General features: G+C 50.9%; 1 protein-coding gene across 6 annotated transcripts in view; it reads right to left on the reverse strand.

Annotated features, from left to right (window-relative positions):
• The window catches only part of LOC144125713 (5'-AMP-activated protein kinase subunit gamma-1-like), a 261,476-nt gene that overhangs the window by 218,471 nt on the left and 25,199 nt on the right, over window positions 1-17,806 (reverse strand). Inside the window, exon 1 of one of the 6 annotated variants that reach the window (XM_077659355.1) lies at window positions 9,359-9,604. The exons of 4 other annotated variants lie outside the window; for them this stretch is intronic. In XM_077659355.1, the coding sequence (XP_077515481.1) occupies window positions 9,359-9,385 (27 nt within the window). In that variant the 5' untranslated portion in view covers window positions 9,386-9,604. Of the gene's footprint in view, window positions 1-9,358; window positions 9,605-17,806 lie in introns of those variants that run through there. One more of the 6 variants, XM_077659352.1, reaches the window with a different exon arrangement.

A 17,806-nucleotide genomic window follows, 5' to 3' on the forward strand; every position in this document is an offset into this window, starting at 1 on the left:
GCTTGAACGCATCATGGTACTCGCGTTGGTTGACCTGAGGAATACCTCTGCGATTTTCCTAAACCGACATCCCGTTTTTGCGGAGCAAAAGTGATGAGATAAAAAAGGTGCCACCACCGTCTGGTAGACGAAGTAACGAGCGTTACATGACGTCATCAATCAATTACCTATATTGGCCGACATCTTGGATTTGACGCCAGCAATCAATCACCGATTCGATATACTAACGACGTCCCCATTCAATCGCCGATTGGGTTGCTATATCGATTTTACTATGGGGGCCGCCATCTTGAATTCCTCGGACTTGGAAAATTGCACGCCGAAGGGAGGCGGTAGTAGACCAAAAAAAAATCGAGAAACGTTATGAGTAAGAGCTAACGCCCTTCAAAGAAGGCACAAAACAGGCTTTCAGCACAGCGTGTTGCGTTACCGCTAACGAATACCACACTGTTGCGATCGGAGGCCCCGACAGCGGGAACAGACGAGCCCGGCAGGCGCCACCGAACTATGTTTGACCAAAGGTGCTGTCGTCCTGAGAAGAGGATTAGGAACGGCTCCTGGCGACGGCGAGCTGTGACGAAAGGCCTCTAATCCCTTCGTCCGGAGTATGGAATGCGGCATTTCTCCCGAACTGCGCCCTCACGTGGACCGGCAGAAAGACCCGAACAAAGGCGCCGGACCCTCCTCGCTCGCTTGCATCTCGCGGCCAGACAAAGCGGGGGCGGACACGGCTGATTCATCTTACCCTCTGGAATTCAAGAAGCCGTCAGGACGCATCTTTACCACGGAGGGGATCACCGCCTGCAAAGCCAACGACCTTATGCACCTGGTCAACCCGTCGGAAACAGCATTCCAGGACCTCAAGGCGCCAGGATTCCTTATCGCCTGTGCACGTGTTTGTGAGGGCGGAGCGGTCACGAGGTTAGGGCGGAGACTATGAAGAGTGTGTCTGCCCATTGGACGCTTGATCAGCCACCGGTTTCCCTAGCTAGGTGCCTAGGGAATATCCACTGTATTTAAGCCGCAATTTGGCTGGTTTCACGGCACTTCATCTCTGACTTTTGGTCTCCCTGCTTCTGTTGTAAATATGTAAATAAACCTTCAAGTTTACCAACCCTCCTGAAGGCTTCCCTCCGTCGTCTGCAGAGTTCATCGTCATGCGGTGAAGACCTCGGTCCCGATACCCAAGCATATCAACACACACACACACACACACACACACACACACACACACACACACACACACACACACACACACACACACACACACACACACACACACACACACACACACACACACACACACACACACACACACACACACACACACACACACACACACACACACACAAAACGCCAGTGCAAATGCGCAGATGGCGCTGAGGGAGATACGCCCGAAGTTTCCTCGTCGGGACCATCTGCGCATGCGCAATGGCGACCGCTGTGTGCGGTAACGCTGTAATAATATATATATATATATATATATATATATATATATATATATATATATATATATATATATATATATATATATATATATATATATATATATATATATATATATATACATACATACATACGTTTATTTCTGCGCAAACAGGATCCGTAAAATACTTGCCCACCTCAACGTGGGTGGGCTTCCTTCGCCAATCCAGGCACGGTAAGGGTCACCCTAGAATGAGCTCCCTCAGTGTGCACTTGAAAACAACGCCCAGCCGTAGGACGGCATCTGACGCCGTCGTGGGAACGAGTAGAGAGTCGCTGCCCAAGAGGCGGTGACTTCAAGTCTCTGGGCATTAATTGTCGGAACATCCTCTCTTTCCCTCTTTTTTTTTCCCCTTCCGTGGAATTCGCTGCCGGGTTCGCGAACTGGAAACGAGGCGTGCGTGCACGGGTACACAGAGCCCGGGCGTAGAAGAGTAATTGTTGCGACAACAACAAAGAAGTACACAGGCTGCAGCTCATATCCTACCTCCTCCCCCGGCGTACACCGCGATCACCTTACAGGGAAAACTTTTCCAAGACGTTGCTTCAGGTACGCGAGAGACAGCCGACGCGATCTAGTGCCACACTTTGTTTTTTCCCTCCCTTTTCGTTTTAAATTAAGAAGGCAAGCCGTGCAGCAATGGCTCTAGCAGTAATTAGAATCATACACAAAATGCTTTCTTTCCCACTGTGTGTGAAAACAGCGAGTGAAATTTCATCGCGTGCTCGTGCTTGCCGCATGCAGTCGAGAGGAACAAGATCACTCTGCGAGAAGCATCGCGTTAGAGACACACCCAAAACTGAAAAGAAGAAAGTAAAAAGGCCGAACGCGAAGCCGGTCGTCACGGTGACCATTAAACGTTTCCGGCTCGACGCTCGCGATACGCATGGCTAAGCAAACGAGTTCTATGGTGGCGCCGCCTATGGGGTCTTCAATGAGGAATCGAGAGAGCGCGCATTGTGGCAAGCATGAGCAGCGATTGCAGCGACTACTAAGCCCAAATATGACGCGAGTCGAATATGGTTAATATGAGCGCATTGTCATTACTCACAGTAGCTTTCAAAAGCGAAAAAAGAAATAGCTCAATTTCTGAACGTCTAAAAACAAGTACGCATATACGCGTGGTGTTTAGAGAAAATACACCATCAGCAGAAGAGAACACACGTGTCATGTGCCACTGACAAAACATGGAGCAGGCCACGAAGAGAAGACGCATAACGGAGAGAACGCGACCACGCGAGTCCACGCAAGAGCTTCGTAGTTTTACTTGGCACAGTTTCGAAGTTGGTCGAAATTCGCAACGAAGCCTACATTGTCTGCTGGTTTTGACGAACGCTGCTCTACCAACGATGCCAGCTGTCTACAGCAAAATATATCCACACATACAAAAAGAAAACGTGATTCTGTTTTTCCTCCACAAAAACGCAGCCGCCGCGGTCTTTATGGAGGAAAAACGCTAAGGCGCCCGTGTGCTGTGCGATGTCAGTGCACGTTAAAGATCCCCAGGTGGTCGAAATCATTCCGGAGCCCTCCACTACCGCACCTCTTTCTCCCTTTCTTCTTTCACTCCCTCCTTTATCCCTTCCCTTACGGCGCAGTTCAGGTGTTCAACGATATATGAGACAGATACTGCGCCATTTCCTTTCCCCCCCAAAACCAATTATTAGTATTATATTATCCAGAGACAGGCGAATCGACCACCTCGCAGCGAGGTCGTCTCTGCGATTTGTTGCATTTTTTTTATTTTACCACGTTCTACCGACAGACGGCACACCACGAGCATCGAGTTTCGTTAACCGAACGGGTGAAACGAGACCTGCAAAAAGAATTCCACGCTCGGTGACGCAGGGGCCACGTCCACAAAATCCGAGCACTGCGGACGAGAGTTGAATGGAGAGTATATACATTGCTTTCGCACATGCGGCGACGTCTCTCTTCTAGCAGCATTGGTAGGCGTCGCGTTACGTGTACAGAAGCAGCATCGCCCCGCGCAGAGCTCCGATTCCATGGGCACACGACGCGACGCCTGTACCGTTAGCGCACGACCATGATGACTGCGGCGCGTGGGTAAAAAAAAAAAAAATGGCAGGACGGTCTTGAAACGTGACGCAATAGAACCACTCCCCGCCTACACTGAAGCGGCATTGAAACCTGACGCGAGAAAGCTGCGATAGCAGTGCAATTTACCCTCGTTGACTACAGCGATGTTTTTGCTCTAATCGATACTTGTACTTGGTAGGCGGTGCGCCTAGAAGGAAGCTGGCTTTCCCACTGCGCCTTTGAATTCGATTTGGCCGTTTCTTTTTCATCTTGTCGCTGTGTGGGGGGTGGATTTGGGTGATTAGATGAAATATAGCGTTTCTCCAGGGTGGTCGATGGCGCTTCTAGAGGGTATAGGGGTGGGGTGGAGAGGTCGACCGATGGTGTTGGTTGAGGGATATTGGTGAACTGCCATTTATGATCTGAGAGAACCTGCCATATGCGCTCCACCCCATTCTTGTTCTTCTAGTTATTTCCCTCTCACGATCCGGATCAGCTGTCACTACCTGTCCTAAGTAGACATATTATTTTACCACTTCCAGCACCACGCTGCCAATTGTGAACTGCTGCTGCCTTGCTAGACTGTTGAACATTACTTTGGTTTTCTACGTGTTAATTTTTAGACCCACCGTTCTGATCTGCCTAACTCATTGATCATGATTTGCTATTCATCTCCTGAGTGACTCAGCAAGGCAATGTCATAAGCTAATCTGAGATTATTTAAGCCATTCTCCATTAACTCTTATCCCTAACTGTTCCCAATTCAGGCCTCGGAATACCGCCTGTAAACAGGCATTGGCAAGATCGTGTCTCCTTGCCTGACGCCCTTCCTTATTGGAATTTCATTTCTGACTTTATGGAGGACTATGGTAACTGCGCAGTCGCTATAGACATCTTCCAGTATTTTCACATAATATGCTGGAAGATGGCTCACGCTTATATACCGCTAATAAGAGGCCACCAGCAAGTGTTAGTGGAGGCCTGTTAGTAAGCAGAATTTTCTAAATGAATTTTGGCGTCATACATGCAATTTCTGGCAGGTGCAAATCAAAAGTTTCAACAGAAACGATCTGTTAGTTTAAGTGCATCATTACTGCGAAAGAAATCTAAAAAAAAATGGGCGGTGCATGCAAATGGCACTGCCGTCACGAATTTAAGATACGATACCGATGTAAAAAAGTTAATGCAAAAAGTCAACAAGAAATTACGATGTCGGTATTGCTGCAAGAACACAACAGATGTTGCCTTTACGATCAGTTTGTACAAGATGGCTCACCATGATTACATCGTAATGATATCAGAAATTCAATATCCACTTTTGTAAGGGATGCATGTACGTTATCCGCTTCGCTGGCGTTTCTGGAGGGTGGAGGCTTCGCACAGATAACGCTGACACTCTCGCCAAGTGCCACTGTCACTGTAATCGCAGAAAAACACGAAGAAGAAACGCGGCACCACCGGGACTGCCACACGGCGTGTTGACGCCCTCTCAACCACGAACTGTGACAGCCGTGGCCACACACACGCATCTTATGCGTGCCGCTCCCAGCTAGTAATAAGAACCTATGTCAGATGTCCTAACAAGAACTACGCACGCACAACATAAAAATTAACAAAAACTCACCATGCAAGTCATAACGGTCTGGTTTGGTTTATGGGGGTTTAACGCCCCAAAGCGACTCAGGCTGTGAGAGACGCCGTAGTGAAGGGCTCCGAAAATTTTGACCACCTGGGGTTCTTTAACGTGCGCTGACATCGCACAGCACACGGGCCTCTAGAATTTCGCCTCCATCGAAATTCGACCACCGCGGCCGGGATCGAACCCGCGTCTTTCGGGCCAGCAGCATAACCGTCTGACAGAGGCTATCCAGACCAGAGGAAAACGCCTCAGCGCCACCTCTCTCATCCCTTCGTCCGTGAATGAATCCCCTTCCCCTTAACCTCTCTCTCTCTCTCTCTCTGTTGGCAAGGTTACCTCACGAATGTTTCATCGGGAAACGTGCACTGACATCGCACAGCACACGGGCGCCTTAGGAAAAACGCTAAGGCGCCCGTGTGCTGTGCGATGTCAGTGCACGTTAAAGATCCCCAGGTGGTCGAAATTATTCCGGAGCCTTCCACTACGGCAGCTCTTTCTTCCTTTCTTCTTTCACTCCCTCCTTTATCCCTTCTCTTACGGCGCGGTTCAGGTGTCCGCCGATATACGAGAGAGATACTGCGCCATTTCCTTTCCCCATAAACCAATTATTATTATTATTATGTGACAAAAAACAAACAAACTCGTACATAAGCGGCAGCGACGCGGTATACATACAGGGCGCGCGGCGGCCAACATCTTCGGCACGATGTGCGAGTCGAGCGACAAGGAAGGACGCCGTCTTTCGAGTTAATGACTCCCGCTCTGAAAGTGAAGAGCATACATTGTAACATGGTGCGCAATCTGTGACCGCTTCACGGGAATGTCGGATAACCGCCGGCGACCCTATCCCTACCGGTGCGCGGTACCGGACAGAAAGCTGGTCTCACCATGGATGACAGCAGCGATTCTTGAGTCGCAGGCTACGCGAGCTCACTCCAAGCGCGGCATACAAGTTTTCATAACCGGAACGCTTCACAGGCGCATACTCGCAAACGCGGCAAAACTACACAACACCATAGTTTAAGAGCGTACGTTGTTGGGCTAGTCGGTCAATCATGGTAAATACAAGGGGGGAGGGGGGGCCGACGCATAGCGCCGCTGATCCCGTGTGATTAAACATGGCGGCGCCGCTGAAGTTTCCTCCACCCCGGCGGCGTTGGCATCGAGGCACCCTAAATGCGTCTAGGTACGTCGTCTTTCTTTAGGAACGCGCGAATTCGGCGCAGCCTGGGCCCACTGTGAACAAGTTTTCGCGTTTCAACGGTACACAACGTTGACGAAATGCTGGCGCTTTAAACTGAACAGGTCAGCATATGTGATTCCTCAATTTATCTCCAGCTATCCTTGTCGGGCCCCGCTATCTAAAACCTACCCTGCAAGTTCTGCCCGCTGCGTGAGCCTCCAACGTGGAACAGGAAGAGGGCGCTGCAGTGGGGTCACGCGAGTTAAGACCTATTCGGAACCAAGAAGAAATAGGCAGGGCGTGTAATGCGCAGGCAATTAAGATAACCGACGGTCGTTAGGAACGGCGAAGTTGATTCGAGGGCAAGGCGAGCGTGGCAATGTGCGGCACAGAAAGACAGGCGGACAGACGACATTTGGAACCTAGCGGAGACAAGGCGACCGCAGCTGGCGCGGGACAGGATTAATTACTCGCAGTAATATGGGAGAGGCGCCTGTCCTGCAGTGGACGCAGTTATGCTGACGGTGACACCTCACCTGTCTGGCGCTCGGTTGTGGCCACGATATTGCAGCAAATTGTGATGACCTCACCTTCCCACTCGCTCCCTGGCTACGCACAAAAATACGAGGCGTCAATCGTTCGAATGCGCTCAACGGCCGGAAACGCCCTGCGCGTCCAAAAGCCGCGCCTCCCCGAGAGAGCGACAAGAGGTTATGCCAAACGCGGTGGTTCAGCACCGCTCAAGGTGTCACCGTCACGTACGACGCCGCCGAAAAGTAAGACGCTAATCAGCAGCGCCGAGGCATCCCCGTCCGGGTGTGCAACTTTACGACGAACTCGTCTCACGAGTCACGCACGGCTCGAAACGCTCCTGTTTGTGCAGCCCGCACCACGGCTTGGTGTGCGCCGGCGGAGCCGTTGACGATGCCCTCCGTCTTGGCTCGACGGTGCCGATTGTGTGCGCGTCGGTCGGCGAGGAGAAATGGGCGACCGCCGCGGTGCGCCCGAGGCCCGGAATCGTAAACACGTCCGCCACGAGCCCTCCTCCACACTCCCCCGCTCGCCCTCATCAAGCCGGCGCGTTGCGCTCTGCGGAGGCTGAACCGACGCGAAGGCGTGCCAGAGAGTAAAAAAGTTTTGGACGCGCGGCAGCGTAATTTATGCGGCGACCGTACGCATGTGAAGCAAGAGAAGATGCGACCCTCTTATTACCGCCACCTCCATTACACGAGCGACCGCGCGCGGCGTGACTCAAGCGGCCGGCTCTCCTCGGACGTCCAGAAGCGCCAATATAAAAGGACGTGGAAGATCCCATCGAAAGCACGGGGCGCAGCTGCCAATTACGCCACTGCACCGCTTCTTTTCATAAATCTCCGCCGAAGCGCTGCGCGCACACACGCGGCTGCGTTGACCAACGCGATCCATTTCCGAACATGCTTTATTGTCGGGGCGACGCTATTGCTCGACTGAGACATGGGTCGTTTCCCCCGCCAAGGCCACGAGGTTTTTAGTGCGGCTATCGCGCCGTTCAGCTTGTTCCCGGCAGTGTGTTTGCTTAGAGCTTCGAGAGCGGCCGCGGTTCGAGAGGACGCCCGAACGGCGACGTTCTTTCCACATAAGATGAAGTAGTTCGCTTGTACACTTTGCGTCTCTGTACATTTAACCAGGCGGAGTGAGATACTTTTCCGTTGTCTGGCGACTATTTACTGCGTCGGCAACTATTTTTCCTTCCTGTATTATATTACACAAGGCAGAGAAGCCTCATGACATATACGTTTCAGTAGCATCACGGTTTTTATACAAGTTAGCAGAGAGTAAGGTTAGGGGCGACACAGACTTGCCTGACAAACATTTACTGACTCAGCAGCAAGCACCGTGGCCGTGAGAGCCGATCAAAATGAATGTTTCAGTCTCTCGACTCTAGCGGAATAGTCTTTCTTTAGCCCTATAAAAATCAGCGCACTGTCCTCTCCTCTGTTTTTAACTAGTTCAGGTGTAAGCAGGGTTAAAATTATTAACACAAAACTATTGAGAGAAAATTCGCTGCGCCCCAAAGTTCCGTTTGTTCCTTGCCTAAAAAAAATGACGACCAGCGCAGTGGATCACGAATCTCGCGAAAGATGGGACGCAGTAACAAAACTGATTGATCCTCCTCAGGCCTGCTACCACCGCCTTCGTGTTAATCACGGGACGCGTGACCGCAGGAACGGTCGGGGACTACTCGGGATTGTGTCACGTTCCAACACGAACGCTCAAAGAGCAGTGAGACATCACTTACGGAGGCCGCAGCACGGGGCCCGTCAGTCTGCTCTGTGGGGGACACACCGCGACACTTCCTCGGCGAATTATAAGAGCCAAAGCTCATAAAAACAGAAATGCGGTCAGCGTGCAAGGGAAAACGAACAACATCGGCCGCGCGCCACCACAGCTTTCCGAGCAGCTGGGCAAACGATGCGACCCGCACGCAACCGCTCCAGTTCGGTCGCAAAAGAAGCGGCATGCATCCCAGAACGCGCGCGCTTGGACAGCCACGCCGGAAAGCGACCGATGTGTGTGTGTGTGTGGGGGGGGGGGGGGACTTCTACCGAAGCAGCGTACCCACTCTTGTGCTGGGGTTGGAACAGCGACAGGGGCAGGCGTCTGATGCTCGCAGCTCTCTCTCTCTCTCACACACACACACACACACACCACAGGCGGCGATGAAAAAGGCACAAAAATTTACCCGAGGACGACACAGAGAAACAGAACAAAAAGGAGGAAACAATCGTTTCGTCTTCACCGTTCCGTCACCAACGCGACAGCGGAGGAGCGATCGGTTCGTCGAGGACGTCGACCCCTCGGCGGAGAGCGCGCGCGCGGGCGACCATGCAAGCGCAAACACCGCGTGCACAGAAGGCCAGAGGCAAGCGACAAACAGAGAGCAGGCAAGGACTCCGGGGAGGGAGCGGAGAAAAAAATAGGGTCACAGGCCGGGGACGAAGGCACATGACGGAGTAGCGTGCAACACTACCTTTAGCGGCGCTTCCATGGCTATCATCTCCGGGCCTGCCGCACAGCCGGCGCTGGCGAGCGCTGCTTTCAGACTCCCCGGAGCTCGGACCCCGCCGCCGCCGCACTCGCACACAACACGCGCACGCACGCACGCACGATCCGCCGCACCGGGCCCGAACCTCTGGAGTGAGGGAACCGAGAACGCCACCAACACACGCACGCACGCACGCACACGCACGCGCGTGCGCTCTTTTCCCGCGAGCGGAGTTCGAGCCAGGGGACCGGCGACAATGATGATGATGGCAACGGACGCAGCAGATCCGAGTCGGAAGCTCCGGGCGCTCCCCTTACGGCACCCGCTTTACGTAAGCGTAACCCACGGCTGTTCTGCCTTACGCAAGCTCTCGCACGGCGCCTGACGGTAACGCACGGAAACCGCTACTGGGGCGCTCAGATTTAGAGAGAGAGAGCGCGCAACCGCAAGCCGGGCAGGTATATCACAGCAAAGATCAGCCAAACGGCATGGCCTACAAGAGCCAAAAAAAGAAAAGAAAACCGGATGGGTGGCATGGACCGGTGCGGGCTCCGTTTCCCGCCTGGAAATCTGCATTCACAGCGCCCCGCAGAGCACTGCCGGTGGGTGCAAAGTAGCGCTAACGACGGCAGCGCCACGGAGACGCGAGCGGATACCACGAGCGCGAGACCCCATCAGCAGCTCCGGAAGTGGGATCACTGCGGCGCGGGCGCGCGATGATTGGGCCGGGTGCTCCCCGCCGAAACGACCCCGACCTCGGAGGGTGTTTTCGCGAACGTGGCCCGCGATTATGCACGCAAACGCGACGCAGTTGGCTTCTCGAGGAGCCGAAAACAGCGCGCGTAGCCCAAACAGCGGGGGCGCGTCTGCACGTGGTACGTTCCCGCGCTGGCGTCAGCCGCAACCACGCAGCAGAAACTACCAGCTGTAATTATAGGTACGATGAACATCAAACAACCTCCACAAGCTAGCCCCCTCGCACTACTTGGCAGCCTTGTGCCGGTGCTTCAGAAGCTACATGCCTTAAAAGTGAAATTCTCTCATGTGATGATCTCAGTGCCTATCAATGCAAAGTACGTTTGTAAGTAATTCAAGGCAAGCCAAGGCTTAGTAATTTCGAACTTGGTACGCAACTCGAGAAACACGGTGCAAACGTACGGTTCGAGCCTAGCACTCGTTTAGCTCTTCGGACGCGGCGTTTTTCTCGCTGCTTCACACGCTCGAAATACGCTCCCACTCGTCCAGCTTCTCATTCTGTTAAAGCTAAGAAACAACGTCGACAGCGCAGTACAGGGCGCGACATGACAATTAACATTACCTAAATCGTGCCCCACAATAGCACAGACCGGAGAAAGCTTCACCGGATCCTACGTGCGTGATCTGCTCGCGAGAGGTCGCGCTCCCACCGCTACCTTTGACTCAGGCGTGGTCCGCCGTAACGGCTAAACTTAATCGCCGGTAATAAGACGCTTTACAGCCCTGTCGGCAGCCCTGCTGCGGCTGATAGGCAGCGGTGAAGCGCACCGTCTTTTATTGCGTACTTTTCGATACGGCTTGCTGCCCCTCAGTACGAGGGGGCCCGGCACACATCGGGGAGCCGTCGCAAGCTGGCCGCACGCGTCCGCGCGCCCTGGGAATATATACTTTAACTCGCAAGTCGTTTGCAGCACTGAGAAAGGTGGAGCTCTTTCGTCCGATCAGGGCCAGGGAAGACAACGAACATTTTTAATCAATTATCGTCATCATCAGCCTGACTACGCCCATGCAGGACAAAGGCCTCTCCCATGTCTCTCCAATCAAACCTGTCCTTCGCCAGCCGCATCCGCCCTATGCCTGCAAACTTCTTAATCTCATCCGCCCACATAACCTTCTGTTGCCCCCTGCTACGCATGCCTTCTCTTGGAACCCACTCCGTTACACTTAAGGACCAGCGGTTATCTTGCCTTCGCATTGCATGCCCTGCCCAAGCCCATTTCTTCCTCTTGATTTCAACTAGGATGTCATTAACCCGCGTTTGTTTCCTCACCCACTCTGCCCGCTTCCGGTCTCTTAACATTACACCTATCATTTTTGTTCCCATGGCTCGCTGCGCTGTCGTTTACTTAAGTGGAACGCTTTTCGTTAGCCTCCACGTTTCTGCCCCGTAGGTGAGTACCGGTAAGATTATGCTGTTGTACACTTTCCTCTTGAGGGAAATTGGTGAACTGCTATCTATGATCTGAGAGAGCCTGCCATGTGCGCTCTACCCCATTCTTTTTTGCGTCTTACAGACACACTTTTTAGAGCAAATATTCTTGAAAAAAAAATTGTTTGTTCTTAAAATACTACACTTTAGAAGCTTCCGTTTTCTCATTGTGAAAAGTAGAAACGTTTCTTTGGTGTATATCTGCCATAGCGGGACGCGCCCTGTGTCTGTACATAGGCAATGTTCGTGCCGAGAGAAATTCGCACGAGTCCCCGGTTTTTAATGGGAAACCAGTTTGCGCGCACTAAGTGCCGGCTCTCGGCATGTCCGGGCTCTGCGCTTACAGATTCTGCCAAGCAAAAGATGAATTAGGAAGCGTAAACCTGTTAGTGACGGCCGTGTTCATAATGGCAAGTGCAACATGCGGGTATTTGTGTGGATTAATTCATGACGGTGGAAGCCGTTCCGGCATGCAATGTGCGGCCACCGCCAGTCTTCGAAACGAACCAAACGCAATCCTCCGCTTTTCTTCTTTCACTCCCTCCTTTATCCCTTCCCTTACCGCGCGGTTCAGGTGTCCAACGATATATGAGACAGATACTGCGCCATTTCCTTTCCCCAAAAAACAATTATTATTATTATTAGTAGTACGCGGTTAACATAAGTTGCGCTTGTCAAAGTACTTTGCGCTTTCAAGGTGTCTCCGAGACTCCAACGAGAAATGTGCAGAGTGGTCACAGCAGCTCTCTCACAAAACAGAAAAAAAAACTTGTTGCCTTTTTTCACATTTCAATGTTTAGGTAGCGCAGGTTCCCGCTGAGCAAAGCCCAGCTTAAATGGCTCCCAGTGAAGGGGCAAACGTAATTTAGGCCTAGCAGGCACCAGACACTGTGCTCAGCTCACTTCGAGTCAAGCGCCTTCGGATGCTTCGGATCTCAAATGAACTGCGTGCGTAGATGCACTACACAGCCACAAAGAGCTCAAAACATCAGTGCTGTGCCCAGTAGCACGCTAACGAGCGTCCCGTACAATCTTATCCTTGGAAGTACACATGTGAGGGGACGGGAGAGGGAGAGAAGCCTAAGACCGCTAGTAAATGTTTAGAAACAGGAATTCGTATTTGTGTGGCAGGAGTGATTGGAAGGATTTTTTTTTTTTAGGCGCGAACATTTAAAGCCTCCCTTTACACCGTCAACCAGCCAGCGATGAAAGGGGGGGCTTTCCGTATGATATTCGCTGCAGACGCACAGAAATTCATGTCTTCGAGGATAAACAGCCTAAGTTTGTACCCCCAAAACACACGCGAGCGCACACACGCACACACGCACACACACACGCGCGCGCGCGCGTGAAGTCGACTACATAACATCCCTCCTTCCCCGTAATAAACCTTAACAGTATGCAGAACTTGCATAAGCTTCGGGAAGCCCGTGCCTTCCAGCGTAAAACGAAACGAACGTATGCACAATAAAAAGAAACCGGCCCCTCACACATCTGAAGCGCAGGTGAGGTGTTACGTACAAAGCGTTATTCTTACGAAACGCGCAACACGCCCTTACGCGTAACTTACCTAATGCACAGCACATGTGTTATCATCGCCCGTGACGCGAAAAAAAAGAAACGACCAAGACTGTCGCCTCAACGTCGCTGCAGATTGATTACAGCCTTTTTCAAAAGTTTACAGACCAGACCATGTAGTATATAGGCTCCCGTAGAACCGCGAAAGTACACACTTTTCGAAAGGGGAGGAACAGAGTTCACCTTATTTTCAAGATATTTAAAAACCCTGGGGATGTTAAACAAACTCAAAGGAAAATGTGCACGTGGTATATGTACAAGCGAAGTTGGGGGCGCAGGTCAGAGCGCTCTGCAAACACAGCGCTATATATGACTGCAGAGAACGTGAGTCTGAAGTCAGCTTCACAAATCACGATAACAAGAAGAGAAACAAACTATAGATCGCTAAGAGCGTCCCTCGAGAAGTGTCGCATAGCTCAATGTTCGGTTTGCGAAATCGCTCGCAGCGACACACCGTGTCGACGACGGCGGAGACTTGAACAAGCCACATCGTACAGAAGAACTGACAGCTGAGCGAGTCGATGCTGCTAAATATGAAGACCACGACACGAAAGACGAGCTTTTTTCTGCGTTCATATATCTTACTTTTTATACATTTAAGTGCGGATTCCTTTTAGCTGTTTTCGCAGGCGTTCTGCACGAATTTTGCATCGAAATCTTCGTCAAAACCCGAATCCAAACTACTGCGTATAAGTTCCGGTCGAAACGTCTGTCAGACAAGGAATAAAAACGAAAGTACAGCCGAAACTCGAGCCGAACCTCGAGTGGGCCAAGGGGACGTCGAGCCAGAACTTGCTCATAAATTTGCGTCGGAGACTCCGTCCAAAACATGTCAGTCGGCGCCGAGCCGGCTGGCTGGCCTCGGTCTACAGCGCCGGCTCAACTTTTTATATGCGCTACAAAACGAGCAACACGTACGTGTCAGATATTTTTTTTTCTCTGGCACATAAGGAAAGTTAAAGCGCGTAAAATACTAACGTTGCTTACGTCGCGGTGAACATCAGGACACACAGTTACTTATTCTTCCAATCAAGATTTTTCCTTGCCCTTTTCCTCCTTACTTTCTTCATTTTCTTTCCTTTTTCTCCTTCCTCTTCCCAGGTGGGTCGAAATCATACCGGAGCCCTCCACTACGGCACCTCTTTCTTCCTTTCTTCGTTCACTCCCTCCTTTATCCCTTCCCTTACGGCGTGGTTCATGTGTCCAACGATATACGAGACAGATACTGCGCCATTTCCTTTCCCCAAAAAACCAATTATTATTATTATTATTATTATTATTATTATTATTATTATTATTATTATTATTATTATTATTATTATTCCTTCTTCCATTTTTGTTTCCTCCTTTCCATCCTTTCCTACCTCACCTCTTTTCCCGTTCTCCTTTTTCCACTGAATCAGTAACAATTGTCGTCATCCTTTTTCTTTCCCCTTTCATTCCTTTTTTTCATATGGACCATATGAACGCCAAAGGAAGTGACAATAAAACCAGACTGCAGCACAGCAAAACGATCTCAATGCTGCACTGCAAACCTGAAAAACCAGCGAAGACAAATCCCCGCGCCCGGCCCACACGCCTCATGAGCGCTTCAAGTTTAGTCCGCAGCAGCCACCTACTAATGTTAACGGAATACATCAATGAGAGCAGATAATTTTTTCCTATCAACCCGCGCATTCAGCCGAGAACTCAAAAATGACGCTTGCACTGGTAGGCGCTGCCAACGGTGTGTAGCTCGCCAATTTAGGCCACGCTACAAGCAGGAGATAACAAAGAAATAACAAAAGTTCCCGGCTATACGTGGCCTTTCGAACCCGACCACTGCGTATGGGGCCACAGCTACGTTTTCCCTTACGTGCATTACATCACAGAAGTCAATGAACATTACCGCACTCTCCAGCAGGTTGAATACCGCGAAAGAACTCTGGTCCTCATCACTGCAGACCGCAGTATACAGGGTGGTTCACCTAAGACTTTACACAATTTTTAAATATAGGCTTTTTGAGTTATAAGAGCGCTTTTTTTTTCGGCATAGTATTGTCAGCGGTGGAGTACATCACAATACAGCTAAGACGTGCTAACTAGCAAGATGGATCACTAATATGTAGAGTTAACTTTTTTAATTATTACTGTTAGGCTGCGGAATTATTGAGGGGCGTGTAGCCCACCGTAAGTAATATCCAAAACAGTTTTTAGAATTCCGAAAATGCAGTTACCCTCGGCGTTGTGGCGCAACAAATTATGGCTACATCACGCTAAATCGGAGAAGCTTGCAGGCAAAGCAACCCTTCCAGTGCACGTAACTCGTCGAAATAACCAAAATGTGTTGTTCCCCAGCGCCGAGGTTAACCGCGTTTTCGAAATTCTAAAAACTGATATGCATATTATTTACGGTGGGCTACACGCATCCCAGTAATTAGGCAGCGTAACAGTAAAGGTTAAAAAGTAAGTATTCAATACTAGTTAACCAGCCTGCTAGTTATAACGTCTTAGCCGTATTCTGATGCACTACAACGCTCACAATGCTACGCCCAAAAAAGCGCTCTTCTAACTCAAAAAGCCTTTAAAAATGGCGTAAAGTCTTGGGAGAAACACCCTGCATAGAATACCACCACTGTTGACAGCGTGCTGTAGTTGACAGCCGCCGCGACGGTTGCGTCATGTCACGGCTGAGCGGTGAACGTCGAGCGCGCTTTTGGCGCTGGCGCAGCAGTCGTTGAGAGAGTGTCGACTCTTCTCACGCGCGTGCTGTCGATTCATACGATGCGGCAACGGGACGAAGAGTTGTCCAACCTCTTCAAACGGCTTTAGTCTTAAGAAACTCGAGGCTTCGGAGAAGTGACGAAATGCCAAGGCAGCGAACAGAGTTATGTCTCCCACCCAGGCTCTCCGTGGCTTCGATCGCGCGCCCCGGAATGTTCGTTCGCCTCAAGCTAACTCGGAAGGATTGGGCAATATGTGAATGTTTGTTGGCTGTGGAAAAAAATCGGAAGAATTGTGAAACGGGAATGGTTATGGCAGCCCAGGCGAAGAGCAGGAGTAATGATAATTGGTTTTTGGGGAAAGGAAATGGCGCAGTATCTGTCTCATACATCGTTGGACACCTGAACCGCGCCGTAAGGGAAGGGATAAAGGAGGGAGTGAAGGATGAAAGGAAGGAGGAGGTGCCGTAGTGGAGGGCTCCGGAATAATTTCGACCACATGGGGATCTTTAACGTGCACTGACATCGCACAGCACACGGGCGCCTTAGCCGCCACGGTCGGGTTCGAACCCGGGAACTCCGGATCAGTAGTCGAGCGCCCTAACCACTGAGCCACCGCGGCGGGTGAGAGCAGGAGGAGAAAACTTTTATTCGTGGTAAATATTGCTCTGCTCAATATTGCTCAATATTGGCATATATTGCTCTCCTGTGCAAAATTTCCTTCGAGAAACGCAGCGACTCCCATTCTGAGGGGAGTCGCTCTCTTTCCCCCTCTATCTCTATCTATCTCTCTCTCTCTCTCCCGCTCTCAGTCAGTGCAAAATTGGTTAGGGCCCTCGGCTATATATATATATATATATATATAGGCGCCGCGGTCGGGTGCGTTTTTATGGAGGAAAAACGCTAAGGCGCCCGTGTGCTGTGCGATGTCAGTGCACGTTAAAGAACCCCAGGTGGTCGAAATTTCCGGAGCCCTTCACTACGGCGTCCCTCATAGCCTCAGTTGCTTTGGGACGTTAAACCTCCTAAATCAAATCAATCATTATAGCTTCCACACGCAGAGTTGTTAACGGCACAGTGTCGTTTTAGTGGAGTGCGGTTATTGCTTTAACAAAGAAATGCAAAACACTGTAGCATCATTTGGTAACGAAAGGTCTAAGGGATTGGCGAATGAATGAGGAGGAGTGTGTTGCTTTGAGAACGCGTAAATTATAATAAATTGTGACAAACACTTCTGAAAGAAAAATATTTCGAACTTAACAACATATATGCTATATGAAATATTTTACCGGGATGCCGTCACGCGGTAGGATACAACAGTAATGGCCAGGCTTCAGCGCAAGATGTGGCATCACCTTGTTTTATGGAATTTTCGATTCCACTCAATTTTCGGATCTTAATCAACCAGTTCTTACCCTCGCGCCATTAATACAATTATACTCCGCGAAACAGAAACTCTGGTGCCTGAAAGAGACTCGCTGCGCGGTTCTCGGCGATCGCAGCGAGCACACAGGGTGCCGCGGGGATCATTCGAAATTCCAAGGGCGCCCGCGCGTTCATCTGCGCGGCTGCCGATGCTTCGAAGGGCGAGCAAACATGCCGCCACGAAAACAGGGGCCCGCCCAACGTCAGAGCCAATGTCGACGCATGGCAGCCGGAAAGGCGCCCCCCCACAACAGGCGTGTCTACGGGCTGGCTGGCCCCGCAACGTCACTCCATCACTCCACGCACCGGTTTCACAGCTGCCAGCAAGGCTCCCACGAAATAGCCAAGCAAGGAGAGTTTGAGCAAACATTTCAGTTGACCACGGTAATGTATTGCGGCAGCGTTATATATGACCGTAACATATCATGCACGCCTCGACCGATCAAATACTGAAGATTAGAGAACTGACATCTCGAGACAAGCGGAAACTTGCATCGCTTAAAAACGGGACAAATGGTGTGGCACTGCTCGATAATGTTGCAG

Source organism: Amblyomma americanum, chromosome 3, assembly GCF_052857255.1.
Source record: "Amblyomma americanum isolate KBUSLIRL-KWMA chromosome 3, ASM5285725v1, whole genome shotgun sequence".
Taxonomy (NCBI): domain Eukaryota; kingdom Metazoa; phylum Arthropoda; class Arachnida; order Ixodida; family Ixodidae; genus Amblyomma; species Amblyomma americanum.